General features: G+C 39.0%; 3 protein-coding genes across 3 annotated transcripts; 2 read left to right on the forward strand and 1 right to left on the reverse strand.

Moving 5' to 3' along the window:
• Positions 1-367: 367 nt before the first annotated feature.
• rhag (Rh associated glycoprotein) lies at positions 368-8,624 on the forward strand. The gene is made up of 10 exons (XM_034240141.1): positions 368-665; positions 4,295-4,478; positions 4,941-5,091; positions 5,225-5,372; positions 5,673-5,839; positions 5,932-6,069; positions 6,430-6,551; positions 6,687-6,760; positions 6,876-6,949; positions 7,260-8,624. The coding sequence occupies exons 1-10, from the start codon at positions 482-484 to the stop codon at positions 7,332-7,334; spliced, it is 1,317 nt and encodes a 438-aa protein (XP_034096032.1). The 5' UTR covers positions 368-481; the 3' UTR covers positions 7,335-8,624.
• A 2,328-nt stretch (positions 8,625-10,952) lies between these two features.
• si:ch211-22i13.2 (uncharacterized protein LOC553945 homolog) lies at positions 10,953-15,099 on the forward strand. Its single transcript, XM_034240148.1, has 7 exons — positions 10,953-11,119; positions 11,462-11,534; positions 11,825-11,977; positions 12,156-12,217; positions 12,336-12,425; positions 13,859-13,948; positions 14,038-15,099. Exons 1-7 carry the CDS (start codon positions 11,117-11,119, stop codon positions 14,086-14,088), a joined length of 522 nt encoding a protein of 173 aa, XP_034096039.1. The 5' UTR covers positions 10,953-11,116; the 3' UTR covers positions 14,089-15,099.
• On the reverse strand, positions 15,078-24,189 carry rd3 (retinal degeneration 3, GUCY2D regulator). Its single transcript, XM_034240146.1, is given in 4 exon segments — positions 15,078-16,120; positions 21,597-21,628; positions 21,630-21,908; positions 23,921-24,189. Coding segments are annotated over 3 exon segments (639 nt in total). The 5' UTR covers positions 21,888-21,908; positions 23,921-24,189; the 3' UTR covers positions 15,078-15,771.
• Positions 24,190-25,893: the final 1,704 nt, after the last annotated feature.

The raw sequence follows: 25,893 nt of genomic DNA on the forward strand, positions 1-25,893 counted from the left end.
AACTGTGTTCAGTAGAGCGGATAAAAGAAGAATACAAAAAAAGAAAAAGAAAGATGTGTTAGGGTTTCTATTATGTTTAGAGATGTTTTACATGTTTTAAAGACTTTTATGTTACCAATAGAGAAATGCTCCAGTTAAAGTAAATATATCAACAAACCAAACGTTGACAGTGAGAAATTAGTAGGAAGGAGCAGTCATTAAGTATTTTTGCTCATGTCCGCTCACTGGCAGAGTGTCATTATATTTGTGTTTTGTTTCGTCCCCTCTGACGTCCACAGAGGAAACCCCCCCTTGTGCAAAGTGCACCACCCAGGCCCCAGGCTTCTGCCCTGTCATTGGTCACTACAAAACCTACATCAGTTTAAAACCAGACACCACTTTCTTCCCTACCTTCACACAGCACAACCCCTAAAAAAGGCAGATAGTGAGGGACAGTCAGGCAGAGTGAGGGACTGCGAGAGACACCAGAGTTGGTCTCAGGATGCCTGCGTACGCCACCAACATGAGGATGAAGTTCCCCATCGTGGCCTTGGTTTTGGAGATTATCACCATCATCCTGTTTGCAGTGTTTGTGGACTATGATGATGGGAAAAGTCATGACCACCATGACAAAGCCTCCAACAAGAGTGACCATAAGGAGCCAATGCCCATGGATCTCTACCCCAGTAAGTTTACCTGGGGGCGCTGAGGGATGTTCTGCTACTGATGCCTCAATGTTTGGTCACTAGCTTCTTTTAAGGAGGTTAAAAATAATAGATTATGATGTTTTATCTAATGGTTTTGGCTTTGTTGCAGTTTTGATGTTAACAGAGAAACAATCCCCTCAACATTGAGGGCTCATCCTGTGTGATTTTCCTTTGCATATGGCAAACAAGTCAGATTAAGAAGCATTAGGGGAAATCCTGAATTTTTTTCATTTAGAAATAAATAAAACTACAAATCCTCCACATTTCACAGCTTTGCTACTCTAGTGTTGAACTTTGAAGTGTTCACTGCACTGAACTCTTTCATGGGATTTCAGTTTGAAAGATGTAATTTTTTAATTACCTGCAAACAGAAATAGAAGAATTTGGAGGCAATAAGAGGAGTCATGGGGTCACATTCTCATCCCTCACACAGTCTATTCATACCCTCGCAGCTGAGGAGTCAAAGAGGGTCCCGCAGGGAGACATGTCAGGTCTCAAGCAGTGGGACCACATGTGATTTAAATCAACATGTCTTGCAGATAATAAAGAACAACGGCAGAAAAAAGCTCTGTTTTCGATGAAACGTATTGAGTGCTCTCTGCAGTTCAGTAGTTTTCTTTGCATATTGACAACTTATCTGCATTAAGATAACTGCATTTACAAAACTGCTGTGCCGCATGAAAGTCTGCTCAAGATAGGGCGGGGCAGGTGTGACCCAGAGATTAGCTGGACATATATTCTTATTCAGATAGGATAGGCTCGAATATGTCTAGCAATATAGTCTTCTCCAGAATTTCATTAGAATTGTTTCGGTTTCTTTTTTGACCTTCATCACACTTAGCAGAGTTTAAATTTAAGGAACTCCTCCAGGCATGTTTTAAGACATGTAAAACGCACTCTGCTTTGAATAAGACTGTGTTTCTGATAAGGTTTTTCAATAAAAAGTTTGATTTTGTTCTTAGAAACACATCCTTTACCATAATTGAATCATCCATCCCTGAAAGTGCAAATGTGTTTTAGTGAGGTTTAAGTGTCATTAGTAATGCAGCATATTTCCACATTACACTTGTTGAGTTACAAATGTGACCAGGAATTACCTCTATGTGTAAAAAACAGAAAACATAGTTTCATAGTCACTCTGCACAGACATATAGAACCAAAACAAAAAAGTGTATCTACTTGTGCCAACAATCCAAAACTGCCATCTTTAGATATGATAAATCTACAAACAGATTTAAAAATGCCAAGAATCAAGTACTGCCATTGTGTTATGTGAGCCTTGACCATTTCAAACGGATTGGATAACATAAATGCTTGCGGTTGCGTGCAGAGATCCACTATCCAACGCATGCCAGACATCTGCAGTTAAAGGATCAAAGGAAATGGGTTGCTTTTGGCATAAAATAATAATCATAAGAACTTAATAATAATAACTTATATTGCACTGTTTGCATCACTGCTCTACAGTCTGCACTACAGTACGTCCTTAGGGGATCTTGGCTCAGAAGATTACTAAGCGTTACCGAACATCTGGGCGTGGTGCCAGTCAATATGGCTGCTTTCCAACTTGACCTCCTCCCCATCCTCACGATTCTGTTCACTAGAAACCCCTACTACAAAAAACAAGTCTGTGTCACCCAGCTGGGAGGGGGGGGGGCAAAGTGCAAGTTGGAGGGGCAAACAGCTCAGTGAGCCAAATCAATATTTACACTTTTATCAGCTCAGTGTTCAAAATGCTGACCATGTGTTTTGCGGCACTAAACACACAAGACGATTTTTCAAGCTGATCATTTACCCACATTTCACGACTGTTTGGTTAAATATGACAAACTCTTTAGAGATGATATGACACTTAAAGCCACAACATTTTGCCCAACATGAAATGAGAAGAATGGCTTTTTAAAATAATGTGTATCCACTGTTTGTAATTGATCCAACTTGAGTCAATTTGATTAATTATTTACTGAGCAGTGGAGAATGTAAATGATAGGTTGACAAGATGAGATGTATCTTTAATCATCCCTGAATACAGATAATAAGATGGTAGTCAATTAGGGTGCTCAATGTATTAATACAAATAGTTATCTGTTTAAACTACTCATTAATCCCACTTTTAAAAAAAAGTGCATGTCGAGCAGCAAGGCAACCGCTCTGACTGAGTAAATTAGTTTGTATCAGATAAGTTAATGATTAAAGCAGCCGTCACTATAACATCTGTTTTAGTATTCTGTGTTTTGAACATGTCTAGAAAAAACCCAGTTAAACACTTCACAGTTGCACCCTCAGATACTGCCTCACTAAGTAGATGAAAGGGGTTTTCACCTGTTATCAAAGGACATGTTTGAATGTGCTGGAATACTCCAAAATATAATTTAGTAATATAGACCTACAGCCAGCTGCTGGTTGGCTTAGCACAAAAGCTACAGCTAGCTTTTCTCTGCCCCCACATAGAAAAAAAGATCTTGTTTTTGAAACGATACAATTGTTTTTATAATCGTGTTGTGGTTTTTCAGGGGTTTTGTACCAATCGTTACATATTCGTTTACTAGGGTCCATGTCTTCATTGTCCCTGCTGGTGATGCTTTCCAGTCAGCTCGCTCTTATTGGCTATTGCAAGTAATTGCTCAATATTTAATTGCAGTCCCTTTTGTAAAACAGAATCTGAAGTTTTAAATATCATTTAAAAGCTGAACTTATGCACCCAAGAGAGCTCAACTGGTGCTTATGAGAAGGGTCAACCACGTAAACAATGTAAACACTTACACTACAGGACTTCAGGACAGCCTCATTTCGAAACCCATCTCAATTCTTGGGAAGCGCGGATCGGACCGGGAATCCACCCAATTATCCTCTGGAGGGACAAGCATTAGTATGTCCTGTCGAGACAGTAGTGGCCACCTTTACATTACTCACTGAGGAAATGAAGCACATTGTTCCTCAGCGTGTGCTCACCTCCACCTTGATGCATTTTTCATACGGGGGGGCTCATCATATCAAACTCAAAGGCTTTTTGGAAACAGGAATCCCCCTTCTTGTTTGGATAAAGACTCCTGAGGGTCCTTCATAAATCCGCCCGAAATGACATGGCCTTAAAGATTTATTGAGTATCTCCTCTTGGCTTTTTGTTTGTCCTCATTGCTGAGAATATAGTGAAAACAACATGCACTGCTAATACAATATGGGATGTGATTCCAAACCCAGCCGTCTTTGTCCGACTATCAACTGAGAGTAATGGATAAGCGTGTGCGGAATATTTAAGATCATATGCACTTAATATAAAACAGTACAAGGCCACAAACACAACATTAAACAGCAGGAGCGTTTCCCAGAATCCCATTCACTGTCTTATTGAATTTATTTCCAAGTTAACGGGTCACGGCCAACAATACAGCCAGTGTTAAAGGAAATGACTCCCGTGAACTGCTCAACTAATCATTTGAACTACAAAGTTGAAAGAACACCGCCATGTAAAGCGAATTCTTGGGTAATTTGAAAGTGTTGGCATTGACGATAAAAGTAATGATTGAATTTCAAGGCTGACTCTTGATCAAAGCAGGGTCCTGCCATTCAATCAGCAGCAGAACTGACCTCTCTTCTCATGTCTCCAGTGTTTCAGGATGTCCACGTCATGATCTTCATCGGCTTCGGGTTCCTGATGACATTCCTGAAGAGATACGGCTTCAGCAGCGTGGGCATCAACCTCCTGCTGGCTGCCTTCGGCCTGCAGTGGGGCCTCCTCATGCAGGGCTTCTGGCACATGACCGACGGCAAGATCAAAATCAGCATCTTCAAGTACGAAAGGCTTTTTCTGCACCCTAATGGACACCAGTTAACCCCATTATTAACATTTGATGCAGATTATATAGATCACTAACTAATTAGCTGCTAAATAGATCATTACTCAAGCGATTATGATTCTGTAAATGATAAAGGTTTAACTTTGTTGGTCTGTGGATATTTATTGTATATATAAGCAGTTTTATAAAGTATATAATGATCCTGCAGAGATGTATGGCCTTCAGTATGTATGAACAGACTAAAAGGCAATTTATTTGATTGGTAAAGATTCTCGTAAAAGAAACAATAATCACTTTATCATTAAAAAGTATTTTTCAGAAGAAATTTGAATAATGATTCAAATTGATCTCACACCCCAACATGAAAATGACACTATAAGCCAAAAATAACCCCAATTAATCACTTTTCCAACAAGTTAATCTCGACTAAAGACTTGTTGTGTTCTCCATTCTGCAGAATAATCAACGCAGACTTCAGCACAGCTACAGTTCTGATCTCTTTTGGAGCCGTTCTGGGTAAAACCAGCCCTGTGCAGCTCCTTATCATGACCATCCTGGAGATCACCATCTTCTCCATCAATGAGCATCTAGTGGCAGAAGTCTTCAAAGTACACAATGACACATGCATGTGTGTTTGAACTACATGAGCAAACCATAGCACTCATTCCTACATTATAACAACAAGCAACATTCACTGTGTGAACTGGATTGTATTTAACTTTATCAACCTTTCTTCCACAGGCTAATGATGTTGGAGCATCCATGATCATCCACGCTTATGGGGCCTACTTTGGCCTGGCAGTGGCTCGCGTACTTTACCGACCTGGTCTTAAAAACGGACATGACAACGAGGGATCCGTTTATCACTCTGATATGTTTGCTATGATTGGTAAGAGCCACTTACACTTTGCATCTTGCGCTTTACTTTACAAGGGTGATGTGTTTTATTTGGCTGTAATTTTCTCTCACTGCTTCATCACTGGCCTCCTGCACATATATGACGTATGCCACCTAGTGGACACAAATAACATTGCAGCAAAAACTGATGAATGAAAGCTGACCTCAGATGTGTATCAAACGCAGAGAATAATTCATTTGAAAGTTCCTTACTTGAAGTGTGAATTGATAATAATAAGAATTGTAAGAGTACCTGATATAAATGCAGTTCATTCATCCCACTCGTCTACAGGAACCGTCTTCCTGTGGATGTTCTGGCCCAGTTTTAACTCGGCCATCGCTGACCCGGGTTACGCTCAGCTCACAGCCGTGATCAACACGTACCTCTCCCTGGCCGCCTGTGTGCTCTCTGCGTACGCCGTCTCCAGCCTGGTGGAGCACAAAGGAAAACTGGACATGGTCAGATAACTCTGATTTCCACAATATTACAATTCAAGAAATCAAAAATAAATGTAGTTATAAACTTGTTTTTATGTCTTTCTGTACTATAGGTGCACATTCAGAATGCCACTTTGGCTGGTGGCGTTGCCGTGGGAACATGTGCGGACATGAACATCGGGCCATTTGGAGCCATGCTGATTGGATTTGTGGCTGGCATCGTCTCTACCCTGGGCTTCAAGTACCTCACTGTGAGTGGAGAGCAAAAGCAAGAAAAAAAAGGCAGATTTTGAATTTATGGTGTAAACCAAATATATATTTGTTGTGCTGTGATGGGCTTTTTATTTAATGTATTGTTATTGAGTTAGTCCAGAAATAATAAGAAACTAATAGCTAGACTAAAAGATAATAAATATACTCATTGCAAAGCACTTGATATTTAACAAAACAATATAATTTTTCATTTGATTGTCAAGATTTATCGATTTCTTGATGGAATCCTACATTTTTCCATATGATGAAAGCTCATGCCCTTTCATTTAAATCAGAATACTTCACCTTCCAAAAACACACTCCTTTGTATTCAACAAGAGATCTGTTCCCCTCTGCAGCCCATCCTGTCGTCCCACCTGCGCATCCAGGACACCTGCGGGGTCCACAATCTGCACGGCATGCCCGGCATCCTGGGCGGGTTGGCTGGCATCGTGGCTGTGGCTCTGGGGAAGAAAGAGGGGTAAGGACCATTTCACTCACCACTAATCCTTCATATACCAATAAGAATATATATATTAACATGTGACTATATTGTAGTTTTGAAGTAATGTTATGATTCAGTTAAATGTCAGCTGTCTCCCCTCCTCCTCTTCAGAGGTAATGCTGCCATGCAAGCTGCTGCCTTGGCTTCGTCCCTAGGGTTCGCTTTGTTTGGAGGTGCAATTACAGGTAGGTGGAGGAGATGAAACGTGAGATGTGATAGAACACTTTCATTCATGAGGGCAGGGTTGTTATGATCTAGCAAAAAGCCTGAGTGATCAAACTATTCATTTTCTTTTTCAAGGTTTAATAATGAAGCTGCCATTCTGGGGCCAGCCTCCGGACCAGAACTGCTACGATGACTCTCTTTACTGGGAGGTAAGGAATCCCACTCCTCATAAATAATATCTGTAGTGTCTGAGTGTCAAGCATCACAAGTAAAGGTGGCAGTACCCTAATATTTGTTTAAGTTATTAAATTAGATGGATTGTATCATCATAATGTGTTGATCAGATCGACATGTTTTGATTCATGGAAAACAGTTCTTCCTGTATTAATTCCATCCACCTGGTACTGCTTGCCTTAGCCTCTGCTAGTATACGACACCCAGGCGGTAAAGCATATAATACAATAGTTAGGTTTCTCTCAATATGCTCCATAAAAATAATTTGGACTTGATGTTTTCCAGGTTCCTGCGGAGGAGGAGGAGAACGAGGAGAGCTTGGCTCAAACCGATCACTCGAAGAACAAAGCAGAGGTTTAAAAATCTGCTTTCTGTCCCCTGAGCTAGAAACTAAGAAGGATCAATAATCAGCTACACCATGTCAACAGACGTCAATTTGCCAATTATATGAATGTGATTACATGCATTCAAGAAATTTGACGATTTGCTCTACGAACCGACACAAGTCAATTTGAAACAGTTTTATGAGCAAAGATATTTCCAGCAGTGTGAGTTTAAAATTGTAATTAGGATAAGCATTGAACTTTTTACACAATATTTTGAACTTTCTAAAAATTGTTGACATAAATATTTGGTTAATCCCATTGACACTAAAACAACACATTTCAATAATTTGAAACAGGGAACTTCAGGGATTTCTTTTACACTGATTTTAAAACCACAGTGGACCACCTCATTCACTGCTGATACACTTCCATAAGCTTTTTGTTTATTTCATTTTATATTATCAAAAGCATGTTTTTTTAAGATATTAGTATAGTGTGTATTTCTTTTCATACATTATTTTCTTTTTCCAAACACTTGGCGCATGTGTTTCTGCTGAGGCTGAGGTCAGAGAGAGGAGTTACAGCTCTTCTGACCTGCGGCCTCACGTCACCTCACTGAAGCCCGGCCCTTCTGCAGGAGTCAGTCAGTCTGCGTGAACCAGCAGCTCTGACACGGGCAGGGATAGTCGCATTATATGTTGTAACTAATTAACTTATCTCCCGCTACGTACGATCATTTTCTATCTATGTGTTGGCAGCTGTACAATTTATTTAATGCATAGAGTATGAATGTATTTAGCATTAAATTGGTTGTTACTGGGCAAGCTAAAGTTCCTTTTTTGTCTGCTTTCTATTTACATCCAATGTATTCTTCTTACATGTACATACAGTTAGCTTTTAAACGGATTGACATGGTCAGTTTTATCAAAGTCCTGCATTGTTGTAAAAGAGCAACTGGTACTGAATATTTTTCAGATGCCTTTAAAATAATTCAACAGGAACCCAACTTACACATTAAAAATAAAAAAGTCTGACATTAAAACAAGATGCAAATGTGAAGATGAATACACTTTTTTACAATGTTGGGTATTATTTTATTTTCTTCTGTTTTTCTTGCGGTGAGTTACTGTTGGAATAATTTAAAATGAATAACTGCAGGGCTAGATAAAATTGACTACACAGTAGTGTTAATCAATATTTTGGTTTGTCAAACGATGTATGATGCACTGAAACACATCACATGTTGTATTTTTATACAGTGGGCATGTGCTCTTATTTGTATATTATACTAATACTGTCATAATAAATATGTTTTTGTACAATACCAGTGTTTACGTGTTTTTGTGGAAGTAAACTTGCAAATATTTATGGATATGAAATCCATAAGGTAAGGTATTTGCATAAATTAAAAAGTGGACTATAATCCATAGAAGTGTGTCCTACTTGTCCCGTGTAGTCAATAATACAATGCTGCATTGATTTGAAGTCAGTGGGTCACGACATGGAAGATAATGCAAATTACTGAAATAATGTTCCATTAAAAATATTTTTGTAAAATCAATTCATGACATATCAGTAACAAGATAATGTGTTTAATAAAAGACACATTTATTATATTTTTGAATGCATAATGCTTACTAATATTAGCAAGTTGGACTGGATTTATTGAAAATTACATTGGTTTTGTGCATAGACTTTGTGTCATTCAAAAGGTCATGTATTTATCCGTTGCACACCATGATAAACTTAGGCTACTTTAAACGTTAGCAGGATTTTTGCTTTTGGGTCATTCTACAGAAAAGGTGGAAGTGCTGTCACTTACTTTTGCAGACACCAAAATACATGACGTTGACCTAATACTCACATTCATTATATATGTTGAATAAATAGAGATTGTCTTTGCAATGGTACTAAATAAAAAATGGTTTTATACGTAAATTGCAATTCATTTAAAATGCCAAGTTCAAGGAACTGCCTTGTCACTTTGATCATACATGGAAGTGGAGCCTATAGTTTTAATTGAAAATATTTTTTTCAATAAATAAATCTAATTTATATTTACATAACATTACAAGCATTAAATATAACACTGAAATGGTAACAAAAAACGCAAATTATTATTAATAATATCAAATAAATGTCAGTCGCCCAAAATTACGTCATTGGTGTTACTGCTACACAAAACGCTTTTATTTTGAAATAATGTACCGTCTCTGAAGTGCCTCCTGTAACAAGAGATCATTTGAGACAGTGCAGTGGACAAAGACATAAGGAAAGTCAGATACTTCTTACTTTGTTTGCTAAAGGTGTCATTTTATCTTCAAATTTTACATGCGTCTTTCAAGTCTGTCATTAGTGTTACTCATTGCATAGCCCTAGGGGTGATTGATTGATTGATTGAAAAGTTTATTAACAGCTTGTATAGTGGGTACAGTACAGTACAGCTCAAAACATACAATTGTTAAGGGGATGCAGACCAGAGAAAGACTTTCGTCTTGTTTACATCAGGGTCCCCCATTTCCAATTCATCATGTCATTTAAGACATATAAGACATATTTGACATACAGATGGCTTATTTACAATTTACATACAGGTGGTTTTTTTACATACAGATTGCTTGTTTACAATTTTCATTTTAGATTTCGTTCTAATACATCCTAACCGGACATTTAAGACATACCAAGTCTACAGATATACAGTTAGTAACAGAGTCTAAAATGCGAGTATATACATAGATGGGGGGGGAAGCTGTCCATTGAACGACAGGTTGAGATTTGTACCATTACCGGGGCCAGTTTTGCAATGCTCTCCCCCGAAGGTGCTCTTTAAGTGAACATTTGAATGGGAAAATCTATTGTATTGAAGAGTTAAACGATTTTGATATTGACTGAAGCCATATTTGGTCTGACACATTGCAGCCATTTTGTTAAAATGGTAGTGTTTTTTCCAAATTGTCACTGGTGTTACCGTCACTGGTGTTACTCTCCTTCCTGGTAACACGTAACACCAGTGACATTCCTATACAAATAAGCTTTGTATAAAGTATAAAAATAATTAAAAAAATTAAAATACTTTAAGCTCTACTTATTGTGGATTCATCAAGTTAAGAGTTAGTTATTGCTATTTAACAGGTTTTAGATGTTTTTAGAAGGAATATATTTCAGCAGATTTGTATCACCCAGATTCCACCTTTTCTGTAGAATGACCCTTTTAGCCCACCATATGTATATTATCAATTAGGGTAGACACTGAAAACACACATCCTAAATTACCATGAAATTGAAACTCAAAAACAAATCGCGAACATTACAAGATGCTTTGTTGGATATTGCGCTACTTTCTATTCAGCTAAACTAAGTTAGGTGTAACGTTAAAGTTAGCATAATAAACAAAAAGCTGCAACGTAAATCATTATAATACGTTACTATAGAAAGTGAAGAAGCATAGTATTTGAACTTCGTCTTCTGTAGTTCTTAGTTTATATGTAAGCAGCTACAAATTGAATGTCCTGATTAGAAATATGTTATGTTTCTTTAATTACAACTTTAGCTCACCTGTTTGACATACACACAGCTACTTGCTGTTCCTCTCCTCGCCGATGGGGGGCGCTGTTATGCTCTCGGCCGTTTACGCTCCCATGTTTTGAACGTACGAGCAGCGGTGCATTATGGGTTACAAAATGTCTCCTAAGAGTGCTGGCTAATGCTAAATTACGAAAGGTTCTGGCAACTAAATGTATATTTCTACCCTTTTTTACAGCGGTTATAGTGGCAGTACATATATCCCTGATATAGTAACGGTATTCTGCTGCCGCCATGGTGAGTATAGAACCTAATTTCTCCCCAGCATTAGATTATTAAATAGCTCAAAGCGCATTTTAGCTTTAGCATAGTAGCCCGGTTTAGCACAACAGAAAGGACATTAAATAACTAAACATGTGTTGAGTCCGTGAACAGAAGTGTCTTACCTAGTTTTATTTTTCAGGGTTATCTATTCTAGACGGTTAGTTAGAACTCTGCATTGTGTTACTTAGTAAGTTAGAGCCTTCTTCCGGAAACGCTGATCGGAGTTCAATATGATAAATCTGTCTCCTGTCACATCATGACCTCAATCACAATGAAAGACACTTTTCATAAGTATTTGTCTTTTTTTTTCTCCAGTCAACGAGAACGGAGTCCAGGGTATCCAGCTCGAGCTCCAGAACAGATGAACGGAGGAGATCAAGGAGCACAGGCACGACCGCTTAATAATAATATTCAAAATATCAGTCATTAGGGTCCTATACTCTGGGATTCTCTTTTACATGAACCAAGCTTAACAACCTGTATTTTAAAGAAGCCTAATTTCCTTCACAAGCATTATTTAGGATTGAAATATCTATTAACTTTTATTTGAAAATCTGTGTAGTTAGTATTATGATTAATCATCTTAATAATCTCATTGGTGCATCATGTCACAGTTGGTTGTTCATCCACAAAGTATTTGGGTTACTAGTTTTTCAATCTTTCTGTCTTTTAATTCAGGTCGGGAAAAAACAAAGCGTAAACGCAGCCGCAGTAGATCGTCCTCCTCATCTTCTTCTAGTTCATCATCCTCATCTTCATCTTCATCATCCTCTTCTTCATCGGGTTCATCACACTCATCCAGCAACAGTCGGAGTAGCTCTAGCAGCAGCGGTAAGACTTCATCTTCAAAGTCTGCAACACATGCAGGAATCTGTCTGTTTTTTTTGTGTTGAATTGTATTTATTGTTTTTATGAACTGTGTGCTTTGTTAATTTACATGTTAAATCTATGTTTTCATAATAACTGTACTAATATTAATTTATCATTTCAATGTGTTTTGTTTTTGTAGACTCCCGTAGTAAATCCAGAAAGCAGACTAAGAAAAGGAAAAAGGAGAAAAAACCCAAAAAAGTAATCTGACATTTTATCTCATTTATAAAACTGCAACCGGTTTCATTTCAAAGTGACTGAGGTGTTTTATTACCGACCATGACTCTGACTTAAATCCAACGTATTTTCTATCCTGCAGCAGAAAGCAAAGAAAGAGAAGCGATACAAACGTAAAAAAGACAAGAAAACAAAAGAAGAAGAAAGCGCGGGACCTGTTCAAATATCCAAGGTAACTGCCGTAAAGGTCCCATCATTTTCTTCCTGTGTCCCCAAAAAATATGTATGGCTTTGCACATTATTTTAGATGGTAAGGAAGTTTCACCATTTTCAATTGGACATCCTCTGATTAATTTAAAATAAACAAAAATCAAGTCCACCTAGATAAGTTTTGCCCAAACATGCTCCAAATCTCACCAAACCCCATAAGATCTTATTCCATTTTCTGTATACCTGAAAGCAATTTAATTGGACAGTGTTTTTTTAATTGTTTTTCTAGCTCTAACCGCTGCTACTATGATCTTCTTATACAGGGTGTCCGCGGGGTCTTAAAAAGTATTAAAAGTTGATAAATCAATTTAAAATTAAGGCTATTAAAAAGTATTAAACGGCATTTTCCAAGGTATTACATTTTGTAGCTTGTTTTCAATAAGTATATAAATGGTCCAAAGAGGTTGTATTCTACAGTCTGCCTGAATGTAATCATTGCGTAGGTGTGTAGTGTGATTCTGTGTAGTTTATTGATGGCATCCCGTTGGATTTGACGTCATCTGAACAGGACATGGCACGCTCACTGCTTGATAGCGTGAAGGCCCGTTTACGCCGGTTGTTAAACAACATCGTTATGGGGAAATGCAAGTCTGCGTCCAAATGGTTGGAAGATAAGGAGGAAGGACAATCAATACTGTATATAGTCAATGTGAGGTAAAGTGTGTCGCCAAGGTAACCGGTTAAAACTCAAAGTGACGATGAGGTCTTAAAATGTATGAAAAGGGTCTTAAAAGGTTTTACATTTGACTTCAGGATTCCTGCATACCCTGTTATAGCTGTTAGGGAAATAATTGTCCTAGACTCCTAGATATGACGTGCATGACCAACCCTGACGTCTGTTATCTCCTTTAAGGAGATAGGCTGCTTCAGCCATATGTTGTTGTTGTTGTTGTTGTTCCCATTCTATGACCGGGCAACCCTAGGTCACAGATGGTTTATTGTTGTGGGTACACTGGGACACTTCCTTCTCTGTGTTTGTGGACTTCAAGGTGTGAAATCTTCGAGGCCATAAGTGTCAGATGCAAGTAACTCAGTGTTCCCAGCTGTTTAGGCTATCTTCTCAAATATGTTGATTGCTCTCTGCGAAACCAGTTAAATGGGCTAACGAGAGAGAGGCGCTCCAGAATTGACGTGGCAACTCTACGGTGCAGTCAGACCGTGCTGCTGTGACTTGTGATGTGAATTCTCCGGCCGAAGCTCCAAATACACCATCAGTGTTTGACATCAAAGCTCCTGCTCTTCCCGTGTCTCTTTCCTGAGTCGGTGACTCCCACTGCATAGCTACACAGAAGTTTCCCTTAGAATAGCTAGTGGCATTTGCTCTCACAGGCTATGTAGTTTTTTCATTACTTTTATAATCTAGTACCCTTAAACTTACATGTGTTTTCCTTTCAGTACTTGAAAGACAAGAAAAAGGGCAAGTACAGCATGATTTCAGGGAAGAAGATCAAGATGAAAGTAAAGAAGACAAAGAAAGACAAACAGGTAATCTCTACTTTTCACTGTCAAGTAAGTGATCAAGTGTTTCTTGATAGTTTGTGAACTGATTTTAAACTTTTTTCGTTGAAATGAAGCAAGATAAAAATCGAGCTGAACTTCTGGACTTCTTGAACTCGACCGTGTGATGGCGCTATGGACAGTAGTCGTGGTGCTCGGGCTCGGAAACCTCTGCAGAACTCAGGAAACGACAATTTGGAGAACAACACTGAAGAGTTCTCTGAGAAAGAAACGATGAGTACGACTTGCAGCAGCGAGCCTCACAGGGCGAATGTGAAGACCCCTAGCTTCCTTTTTCACAGGGCACTTCCCAGGTGGCCAATCCTTCAGCTTAGTCTGATAGCTTTTTGTGATATGAAAAGTGTTTATGTTTAGCAGTGTCATCCAAAATGGTGTCTGTAACCAAGCTTTGGTCACCTCCGATTTAGCATTACCTTCCGAAAACATGGTCGCTCTCTTAATGGACCAGAGATATTGTCTTTTTTATTTCTCGCATTTCTCTTCCTTGTCTAAATAGACACCTACATTACCCACAATGCAACTCTCCTGCCGACAGTTTGGCTGGAAATTGGGGAATGCTATGCTAGTGATGAGGAGTAGGCTACACAGGTCTGGTAAGCTCACTTTTCAACTCCGCACCCCAGATTATAAACGTTTCAACTTCCCCTTTTAAAATGTTTGTTTTAACTTCCTGACTCTGTCAATCACTTATGTCCACATTACCACATGTAGGATTGCCCATACATATATTAATTTCTGTAGATATTAAAACCGTTATGTTTCCAAATAAATGTTGGCTGTGTGAGCCAAAGTGTTATCAGTGTTCACTGATATTTCATATGTACATTTTGTTTAAAAATGATTGGAGAATTGATTCCGTGGTTTGAAGGTAACTGTTTTAGTATTACTGTCTTCCTCATTACCCCCATATTCTGTCATGAATATTTTTCAACATCAGACATTTATTAAATTGAAATATAAAAACTACGACCCCTCTAGTCCTCCTGTATCAATACAGGTGGAAGCTTTGATTGGAAGATGGAGTAAACCTATTGTGTACTGTTGAATTTTGATGCGTGACAAACAGAAAAGAAACGGCAATAAACGGCTGGAAAGATTTAACTTTTTAGTAACACTTAGTGATCATTTATTTGAGTCTCTTTATTTTAAGCCCTGTTGCAGGTGAAGAACAGAAGAAAAGCTTTCAGTTTGCTGACCTTGAATGATGAATTATTGTGCCAAGTCTTTGAGTGCTGTTGGGGAAGAAAACAGTGAGCAGTCTGTAAAGGGAGAGCATGACTCAGCCTCTGAGTGACGTTAATGTTGAGCATTGACTTTTAGCAGTCATTTGTTATGTACATACAATTCATACAGAAATCTCAAGCAACACACATTCGGACAGAACGGACCATTCACCTCTGCAGCCATTTAGTGTCGTGTGACATAAAACAACATTTTTAATAAGCTCCTGAAACATGTATGAGACAAGAAAGCCTTTAAATGACATTTAAATTGAATACATATTCCTATTAGGCCTGCACGAAATAGCTCTCAATTTATACTAAATATAAAACGCATCACTGTAGGAGCTGATTATTTCACACTGAGTTAAAACGGTTTCAAGTGAAGTCGAGTTGCAGAGAATCCGAGAAAAACACCTGCTCTTTAATGTGTGAATTGATGAAATGGTGATTGGTGTCATACTGCAAAGACCTGGAGAATTGTGGGAATTATCCTGCCTCGCTTGGTGCAAAGTGAACATCTGTCCCACTGAAGCGTCCACCAACCACCACCACTGTCCTGTGAACGCCTCAGACGACCTTACTGCTGCCGCTGCCTCCTTTGTATCTGAAGTCAGGCATGCTCCACGTCCTCTGCGCTCGCTCCACGTCCTCGGACACCGTCTTCAGGTCGCTCAGTCCCGTCCCGTCGGTCCCGGAGGTGGTCAGGCCCACGGTGCTGCCGAACGGGTTGATCTTGATGCGGGACCTGAAGTTCATGAGGGACATGCTCACGGCGCGCTTGTTGTTCCACTGGTTGGAAAACCGCTGCGCCTCCTGCTCCTCCTTCAGTCCGTCCAGAGTCTCCAGGAGGACGGAGCGAAACAGGCCGGACACCTCCTGCACGTCGGGGTCATTGGCCTGCATGGCCTCCCTGAACCTGGGCAGGACAAAACACACGCTGCTGGTTGATGGAGGGTCAAATTGTCAGTTTAATCTTACCTATAATAAAAACCTGATAATAGACTGTTGTGTGTAAAACTAGAACTCAACAGCACCTGAAAATCTAGTTTTTTCTCTGACCTTTCTACCGTGAAGTACTATTCAAGATGTTGCACATTACTGTGAGATTGTATTGCAGATATACATCAGTATGATCAGAGTTGAAACAAAGAGTAAAATATCATTGTTCAGCCTTGTTAAGTTAACCTTGCTAAATCTTTTTTTGTCCACTGATTGGCAGCCGAAAAAAGCTGTAAATTATTTGATCAGAAGTAGAGAAAATATAAAAGCACAAATCCATCTAATAACAGTCAGTCTCTCTCACTCCATGTCCACATGAACTAACTGACACGACCGCGGGCAGCTGCAATCAACAATGGATGCAAACTGAACAACTTTTTGATGCATTTTATCGAGGCCTAAAAGCAGGACTAAAGCCCTGTTACAACACAGGGTTAAGTAATCCGATTTAATTAATTTAGGAACCCCATATACATTCAATCTTGTTTTACTTTCCACCCTCTCTCTTCCTGGAAATTCTGGCAGCGGGAAGAAGTACTCAAACTTATTTTCTCAAGTAAAACTAATAAAAGCCTATACCGAATGATAAAAGTCCAGGGTTGAAAATGTTTAATACAAAAGTGAAGCAGTATCAGCACAATGTAGTCTTCTTATATGTTCTGTTAAAAGGATAGAACATCAACACATGAAGACAATACACGACAACAAGGTCTTGAATATCAATATATTTGAAAGATCTGTTTAATTTCTAGCAGAATACACCACTGCAGGTGAATTGAAGAAAGAACCTCAAGGTTGGAATGTTATGTACCAAGAGTTTTATTCTGACCTTTAGACAAGATGATTCAAATGATGGCAAATGTTCTAAAAGGCAACCTGGATCACAGTCATCACCCCCACCTGAGTGACCAGCGCACTCTTACTAACCACCCAATTACTCCTCCCCCTCTTCTTCTTCTCCTGAGCCATAACAAGCCTTTAAATAGACGGCTGTCTTTGGACTTGCTGTCCAGAAAGTGCTTCAGGTTAACTGATGATTGGCCTGCTGTACTGTGTACTAATGTTAGCTCTGAAGACACTTTCAGGGGCCACATTCAGAGTTATTATACTTTAAAGTGAATCATTGACATGCTACCAATGGTAGGGAAACATGGCACAAAGGTACAATTTATGATTTAATTGATTATATTTAATGTCAACATAAAAAAATACAGGACTAAAACCTGCTGTCAGTCTCTGGATAATAGACCGTATGACCTTAAGTAGAGGATTAACATTAGAATAGACTAGATCGAACTTATTGATTGACCATGAAAGGTCATCAGCAAACAATGATGAGCCTACAAATCTTTGTTGCAAGTTTTTAATCTTTTTAATATATTACTCAAAGTTGCATTCCTGCTTTTGGAAATATAAGCAATATAAGCCATCAGGCACATCAGTATAGCTGAGTTTAAGCTGTAATTTAAGGTCCAATTACTAGCTTTTCCTGGAGCTTTTAACTTAATTCCTACGAATAATTGTTGTTGCTCTCCCTGAGGTTTCTCCCATGTTCCCCTTTAAACTGTGGGTTTTCTTTGGAAGTGTTTCCTTGTACGATGTGAGGGTCTAAGGACAGAGGGTGTCGTATTGTCATACTGATATTCTGTACAAACTGAAGTCCACTGAGACAAATGTAACATTTGTGATATTGGGCTATATAAATAAATATTGATTGACCATTATTTATTTTCTTAAAATAGTTGTCACAGAAGAGCACAATAAAAACTACTCAGAATAAGAGAAAGCTTTCACCCGAAATCCCTATAACCCTCCCACTTTTTTCTTAATTCATCCTCTCCCATTCTTAATCTCTCATTTATTATTATCTAAAATACTATCATCAATGTGTGTACTTTGTGGAAGTTGATTCCAGACACAGAGTGAGAGATTTTAAGGACAGGATGGCATTTGGGAAACCCCAGATGTACATCATGTAGTGTCAGAGAAAGCGTTTGGTTAATTACTTCAACAGAGGACTCCCCTGTGCAGTAATTAAAATCACACAAACACGCTCACTGGGTGTGTGAGAGAGTGTGTGTGTGAGAGAGAGTCTGTGTGTGTGACACTTCCACTCAGCGTTTAGCACCTCGCTGCTCACTCACAGTAAATCTGCTTCTCAAAAACCTGCCGACCTCTAACAAGACACCTGAGACTCGGCAGATGCTCCTACAAGCTCAGGACATTTTTATTGCAAATTATAGAACAGAGATATAAAAAAATAAATGAGTCATGTGAGGGGACCACAGAGAAGTTTCATGTATTTTAGTGGACGGTTTGGATTTAAGCCACAATGAATAACCCTTAACCAGTTAAGCCCTGAGCCTGTTTTTCAGGTTTCAGGCTCGAAAATGCCACTAACACAACAAATTAGATATCTTCACTTCTAAAAGGGGTAAATTAATAATTATTTTTCTCAAAGCAAGGTTACATCTGTGAGTTGGATGTAGAAGTGTCAGAATCAATATAGATGTTTTTATTTTAAAGTAAATTCAGATGGAACATAGTAAAAACATGTAAATTATAATGTCCACCTAAAAAAAAACCTTTACTTATAGTGAAAACCACCCTTGCATGATGGGTTAGTAGACTAAAAGCTTTAGGAATCCAAACTATAACATATAATAAGTACCCTGTATCAAGATTGATGCAAAACAAGTGAAATTTGACCTTTTTAGAGAGATTTAGAAAAATAAAGTCTAAGCGGACTCACCTCTGGGTAATTTGGGAACCATCGGTTCCATTTGAACTTTTTCACTGTAAAAATCATTTTATTACTTTGAATTATCACTATAGGTATTCATTCCATCCAAATACAACTGTTGTGAAAAAAATAAAAAAATAAATAAAACATAGGCCTACTCTTACAGTGAGCCTCTGAATTAGCCCCGAGCGAAAAATGCTAACCTATTACTGCACCGAAAATCACTCCTCGCTCCCTTATTACTTATCCTAGCTGCACATCCAACACATTGTTTATGATCGCAAGGAGACACAGAATCTAACGGTGCCCACCTGAATAGCCCAACACTGAAAGATACAAACTCGCGACGTTATCAACAAAAACGTACATCAAAACAAATGGCGCTAGCGCTAATGCGCTAGGCTAACAATGACTTACCTTCCTCGTTGTCTGGTCTAAACTGGTCTTCAATGGCATAAAAACGATGATGTAGTTAATCCATAGATTAATATCCAATGGGGCTGTGTCCCCTTTGAAATGTTCTGATAATCTATAAGCAATAAAACTGCAATTCCGTTATCTGCTGTCCGCTCTGTGCTCCGTGCGCTCTGGGTCCTGCTGCATTTCCTGCTTCGTTACGTTGTAAACAATAAATGAAGTCGGCTGCGTAATGTACTTAAGCTGGCTGGCATTCTTTATAGTTTACGCAGGACCATATCTCTGGAACCCATTGGTCGATTCCTGTGATTTACACCTTTTTCTTAACCATCAGAACCAATAGAATCGATGGGCAGTTCCCAAATCTACGTAAACATTACCATAGCGGACGTAATAGAGAAGCAAACGAAGCATATCTGAAAGTGCAAGCCTGGACGGCAATACTTTATACCGAGTATATTGCCATAAATATGATGATTGATTATCAGTAAAAAATTATACGTGACACAAAGACATTGGATTAACCTTGAGATGTGTTTTTATTCCGTTGAACACAACTTTTTATCACAAATCAAAAAAGGTAAGACGTAATTATTGTAATATTTTTGAAACCGGATGTTGTTTACTTTCTCTTTTCTGGCTGATAGATCCAGGAATTCGAGGTCGGACAGTGATGACATTACATGTGTGGAATCTGTGGAGTCTCAGCTTTAAATCGTATATCTTGTTTGTGCAGTTAAGATAGTAATAAGGGCATTTCTACCGTGTGTTGTGTGTAAAAAAGCGTTAGCATTAGTTAGCATTTTTTCGCTCAATGCTAATTCAAAGGCTTGGTATTACTCTTGTGTTTTTTCTAGCTAACAATTGTTCTTATTGTCAGTTAGCGGAGTTTCTTACCTTTAAAAGGGTATGAAACATTAATAGTTTCATAAATGTTAAGAAGCCCTGAGACATGTGAGAAAAAAAAACTGTGGGAGGGGTCCACTGGGGGGACCTTCGGGCTTAACTGGTTAAGAAAAGAGGACAAAAAGTTATGTGTCAAAAAACTGACATAAAAGTTAAATAATATATTGACGTTATTTTACTCTTTCATTGAGTTTATTATTTTAAATAACTTTAGTCCTGGTCATGAATACCTAATATTGTTTTTACCCTTTAAATGCCAGTTTGTTCACGTAATGCCACTTGAATAATTATTTGAATAATTGTCTGAGTGTTAACTAAATTCCACAAGTATTTAATTCAGTCGAGGATTTGTCCTAGTGTTCCCTCATACAGAAACAACAACCCTAGTTAAAACAAGTTAAATAGCATGTATTTGCCCCATAGAACTAACATGGGAACATTCAATAATACAAGCTACTCTGAAGGCCTGGCTCTGGATTGAATATACTGAAATAATGAAATGGATGATTGTATGCTTGAGTGGCTGAGAAATCTGGGGGATTTCAATTTGGTCATTGTGTGTATTTTGTCTACACAATTTAATATAGTTTAAAAAGTACATGCTTTTGATCTCATTTGGGGAGGCTGTGGTTCAGGGATAAATGGTGTCTTTCAATCTGGGGTCAGTGTTTCAATCCCGTAGATATGCCCACTGTATTAAAGGTCCCCTATTTTACAGTTTTTTATTACTTTATTATAGGTCTCAGATATATACAAAACATATCTCTGAAGTGTTTGGCTTGAAATACCAAACAGATAATTGCAGCATCCCATAATCCCCTCTGTTTCAAAAGTGCTGATTCTCTGTCTGTTACTTTAGATGAAAATAAGGAGCCCCTCCCCACGCCCCTCTGAGAGATGTTTGGTTAAAAAGAACACAATGGTGCTCTAGAGGAGATTCAGGCAATAAGGTGGGGGGGGGGGGGGTTACCTTGGTTGGTGATTGGCTAATGGTTACACAAGACAAAAAATCGTTATGACATCATGAAATGGCCAAAATCTGATCAGCTCATTTTCAGACAGGTTTTTATATAAATGGATCAGGACAAAAAGAGAGAGAATATTTTTTCCTGAAACTTTCAGAGTCTCTTTACACAGAGGGGATACATGTTGATGTATAAAAGACATGGAAAAGTGGATTTTGCAAAATAGGGGACCTTTAAAGTGTATTCAAGTAACTTTGGATGACAGCTTCAGCTAAAATAAATCCTGATATTTCTTAGTTATTTTCTTAATTATGAGTTGGCCACCCTGTTATAATAATGAAGCTACAGTTGTGCCTCCTTACTTGAGTATGACCAGGCCGCAGTAGGGGGGGGGGCACCTTGCAGCAGAGCTCCTCCAGGCCGAAGCTCTCCCCGGGGCTGACATTGAAGGAGCAGCGGGGCGTGTTGGCCAGCCAGCTGTAGTCCACGCCGCTCTGCAGCCGCCGGTACTCGTTGTCCCGCTCCCTCTGCTGCCTCTCCGCCTCCTTCAGCTGCCAGTTGAACTCCAGCATCAGGGTGTCGCTGACCACCTCCTCCATGTCCCGCCGGGGGGTCCGGCTGTACGGCTCGTTCCAGCTGAACCAGGAGCTCATGGCCCTCCTGCTGCACTGACCCTTGATGGGAGGGACACAACCACAAATTATGAGATTTGACCTCAAATCAAATGACAGAAACAACCAAACTGTATGCTCAGCACCTGGACAAAATTCCCAAAAGACAACATCCCCTGTCTACTAGCTCTTTGTTCTGCAGGTGTCTTATCCTCTCCCACACAGACGCTTGTCAATTCAATTTAATAGGCAGTCTTTTGTATGCAACAAGAGAGGCCTCTGATGCAGGTGTTGGTAGGCATTTATTCAGAGTAACACGAGGTTTCAAAAAGGAATCTAAATGTAGGCATGACTATAATTAGACCCTCCAGAAAAACGCGGGCAAAAATCCTTGATTATGCGATCAAACATGCGGGGTTTTATGTGATTGTATGCGGTGAAATTGCGGGAAGTTGCGAAATATGCGGGAAAATAAATATTGGGCTGTCTTATTTATTTATTCTCTCTCACACACAACCTGCCACTAACGTTAAAAGAAATTGGGCTATTTTAATCACACTCTCTCTCACACACACACACACACTTCTCCGCCTCATTCTGTTTTCATTTACTCGTTCGTTATCTGACCAGCTTCAATCTTGTAGGCTACTCACCTCGTTTCTTGTAACCCTCGAAAGGGTTTTGGAGGTTGATGCCTCGGTGAACGTGAGTTGTTTGGCTTTCTTGTCCGCAGCAGCAGAAAGCATTTTCAAATCTTTGAATGAATCAAAGTGGGTCGTCACCGTCGATGTTCTCTTATGCTCCAACACAGTTGCACGGGGTGCAGAATAGTTTCCCCCCACTTTCGTGCATGACATCGGAGTACTGCTTTGCCCGGTCTTTAGCAGAAATGTTCGTCGGTAAATGAGATGGATTAGATGTTTTCATCTTGGTGTTTTCTCTCTCGTGTGAGCTCCACACGTTCACTCTACGGTGTTGTTTACCTTCTGTGATGCGCGAGCTGATGACGTCGCGTCGTCATCATCATCACTTCACGTCAAGACGAGTTAACTTTTTTTCCCCTCAACTTTGTGTGGAAAAATGCGGGGATTATGCGGCCTTTTGATAAATATGCGGCCTTTTAAAAATCTGCGCCATTTTGCTGATTACGCGGTAAATTCTGCGATCGCAGAATCGCGTTTTTCTGGAGGGTCTATAAAATAAGCGCTATAATGGTGAAAGAAAACCCATCAGCAAACATGATTCAAACAATCAATGTAATCTATATCCATATCATATGTAAGTAGGCTAGATGAGTGTGCTGCACTGTAGTGGGTGTTTTGGTGCTGATTATCACCATGTGAAGAGCCACAGAGTGAGATTAGTCACAGCCTTCACCTCTGAGCTGACTAACCCTTCAAAATTGAGTCACACATGCAGCCAATACAGCCTTTCAAACAGGTAACACGTCAATTAGACTATCGACTGTCTATTTAAATAATACAATAAATAAACATGATCAATATGTGTCCGTCTGTTTTATTGATTGATCTGCCATTTCAGTTTATTCTATGAAACATTAAAGAGAAAAAAGAACATCCAACTTCCCCGAGAGCAAAACGTGACTCGATTTGTGTAGTCCGACGAACAGTTCAAAAACCTTGCAAAAATGATTTGTCTAAAAGCAAGACATCTCAAATGGTAGGACCTTAAACCATTACATTCGGTGTATTTGACCTGAAAAAAATAGATCTATGAAATGAAGGAAAGATAATTAATGATCTGTTTATTGATGTAATCCTTGCAACTCTTGTTCTGAGATATATTTATCTCTTATGATAACCAGCCTCATAAGCCTCATTAATTATGTCTGATTTGTATACAAATCAGACATAATTAATAATAACAAATAGATCTCAAGATTTTAATTTATGTTTAACTTTATTCCAAATAATATCCCTTTACTATTCAGCTTTACAACTGATTTTATTCTTACATGCGTAGTTGTAAAAGATAAAAGCATATGAATATGTCTAAACATTACAGAATCTGGTTTGAATGTGTTGCTGTTTACTCTGAATGAGCACTATTCTTACCTCTTCTTCTTCTGCTGAAGTTGTTCTCGTGACTCCACAGGAACCAGAATCACTGAAAGACAGAACAAGAAAAGTCCTCAGACATCAGATGTGTGGCCGGATGCTGAGGAAACAAGAAAGAAAAGCAGAGAGACGAGAAGAGGAATGGTTTCTCTTGTGTTCTCTCAGTCCCACAGCATTATCTCTCTCTCCCTTCTCCCCCTCCTCCTCCCATGAGCCTCTCTGGCCTGCCTTTACTTGTTGCAGGAGGTTTAGGGCACCATCTCCAACGGGAGCCATTGGATCACTGCGCGTGATGAAGTGCTTATGTAGCTGTTTTACGATTGGACGTTGCCATAGTGATGCTCCTAAGCCTATTTGTCCACAATAAGCTCCATCAGCTGAGAGGGAGCCTGAGAGCGATGAAGAGGCAGATAAAGAGGACACAGTGGGTACAGAGCGCAGGGATGGAAATAAGGGAGATAAATCAAAGTGTGTTGTTTGTTGTGGGCAGCGTAGCTAAGTGGAGAACGTGTCAAATGTGCGAGAGGTCAGCCTGTGTGAATTAACAAAGATAATGAGCCCCACTGGCCCGGAATGGGCGTGCATGAATTATAGGAGGAAATGTGCTAATTGCAGGAGGGTGTGTGTGTGTGTGTGTATAGGAGGATATCATGGTTTGTTGGCTTATTCTGTGTGTGTAGGTGTGAGCTCACATTCACTGTAACCTTGAAATCCTCGTCACACATCCACCACCACAACACCACCTTCCTCCTCCGTGTTGTACAGTTAAATAAAATGCTGTCTGAACTATGAACTCTATCCAACAGCAGTCTACACAGAGAAACAGAGAGATTTATGAAGAGCTGCAACTGATTGTTTGTGTTCTGGAGTTAAAGACTGTAGCACTGATATAATGCATTATAAACAGAAGTATACATGCATTAGAATCTGCTTATAGCACCGAATAATTATAGCTATAAGCATCCATAGAGGTGGATATATCTTATCTATTAAAAAATAATCATAATACATCTTTCAGTTATTAACCTTCAAAATGTTTTCAATATCAGTTGTAAACAAATTAATTAATTGCTTTGTGTTGTTTCAATTATATTTGTTCACTGTACTTAAAACCAAACAATGTGCCTCCGAGTGACTAGTAATCATATTATGATTGCACTATTGCACTAATCGTAATGCATGTTACCTAAAGCAAATAATGAACATTTAAAATGACTCATAATCCAATTACAATTCATTATAAAAACGATAATATAAAAGCGCTATGCCATTTATAATATATTATTATTCTTGCAAGGACGAATACAACTTAATGAGCAGCAATTATGAAGTGTTATGATACGTGACCTTATTGTTTTGTTTTTTAAATGCTTTATAATTTGTTATAACTATTGTTGGAAAGGCATTTTAGAAACTATAATTGTATAGCTATAAGCTGATTTTAATGCCTAATGAGGGTGTCATAGTGTTACCAAATTACATGAAAGTAAAATATTAAACAAACAAATATTAAAATATTAAAGAAAGAAGCACCTTATAGTTCAGACAGTACTATAAGTACATGGAAGAAGCTAGCACAAGCACAGCAACACTGCTTTTGTTCTGGGTCATAGTGTCATGCTTATAATCTGAATGAATGAATGAATAACCACAGAGAGCGACAGTGAGGCCTGCAGCATGTAAAGGCAGAGTGTCTCATTCATTTGAAGGTGACACATGGGAAGGTAAACTCTCCCTATAATCCAGACGGATGACAGCGTTAATCCTCTAAAGTGATTCCCTCCATTAAACACATTTTAACCTCCCGGGCTCTGCTGCTTGTCTGGGAGGTTGGGGGAGTTCAGCAGTACTGTGAATGGTGGAGAGACACCTGTGTGTGTGACGTATGACGAGAGCTCTGCATGAGTCACACACACACACACACACACACACACACACACACACACACACACACACACACACACACACAC

Source organism: Gymnodraco acuticeps, unplaced genomic scaffold, assembly GCF_902827175.1.
Source record: "Gymnodraco acuticeps unplaced genomic scaffold, fGymAcu1.1, whole genome shotgun sequence".
In the NCBI taxonomy this organism is placed as follows: Eukaryota; Metazoa; Chordata; class Actinopteri; order Perciformes; family Bathydraconidae; genus Gymnodraco; species Gymnodraco acuticeps.

Coding starts and splice junctions, on each gene's coding strand:
- rhag (XM_034240141.1), top strand. CDS start 482: ATGCCTGCGTACGCCACCAACATGAGGATGAAGTTCCCCATCGTGGCC. Junction 5,840..5,931: donor ACAAAGGAAAACTGGACATG/GTCAGATAACTC, acceptor TCTGTACTATAG/GTGCACATTCAGAATGCCAC. Junction 6,552..6,686: donor GCTCTGGGGAAGAAAGAGGG/GTAAGGACCATT, acceptor CCTCCTCTTCAG/AGGTAATGCTGCCATGCAAG.
- si:ch211-22i13.2 (XM_034240148.1), top strand. Junction 12,218..12,335: donor AGGAGAAAAAACCCAAAAAA/GTAATCTGACAT, acceptor TCTATCCTGCAG/CAGAAAGCAAAGAAAGAGAA. Junction 13,949..14,037: donor AGACAAAGAAAGACAAACAG/GTAATCTCTACT, acceptor GTTGAAATGAAG/CAAGATAAAAATCGAGCTGA.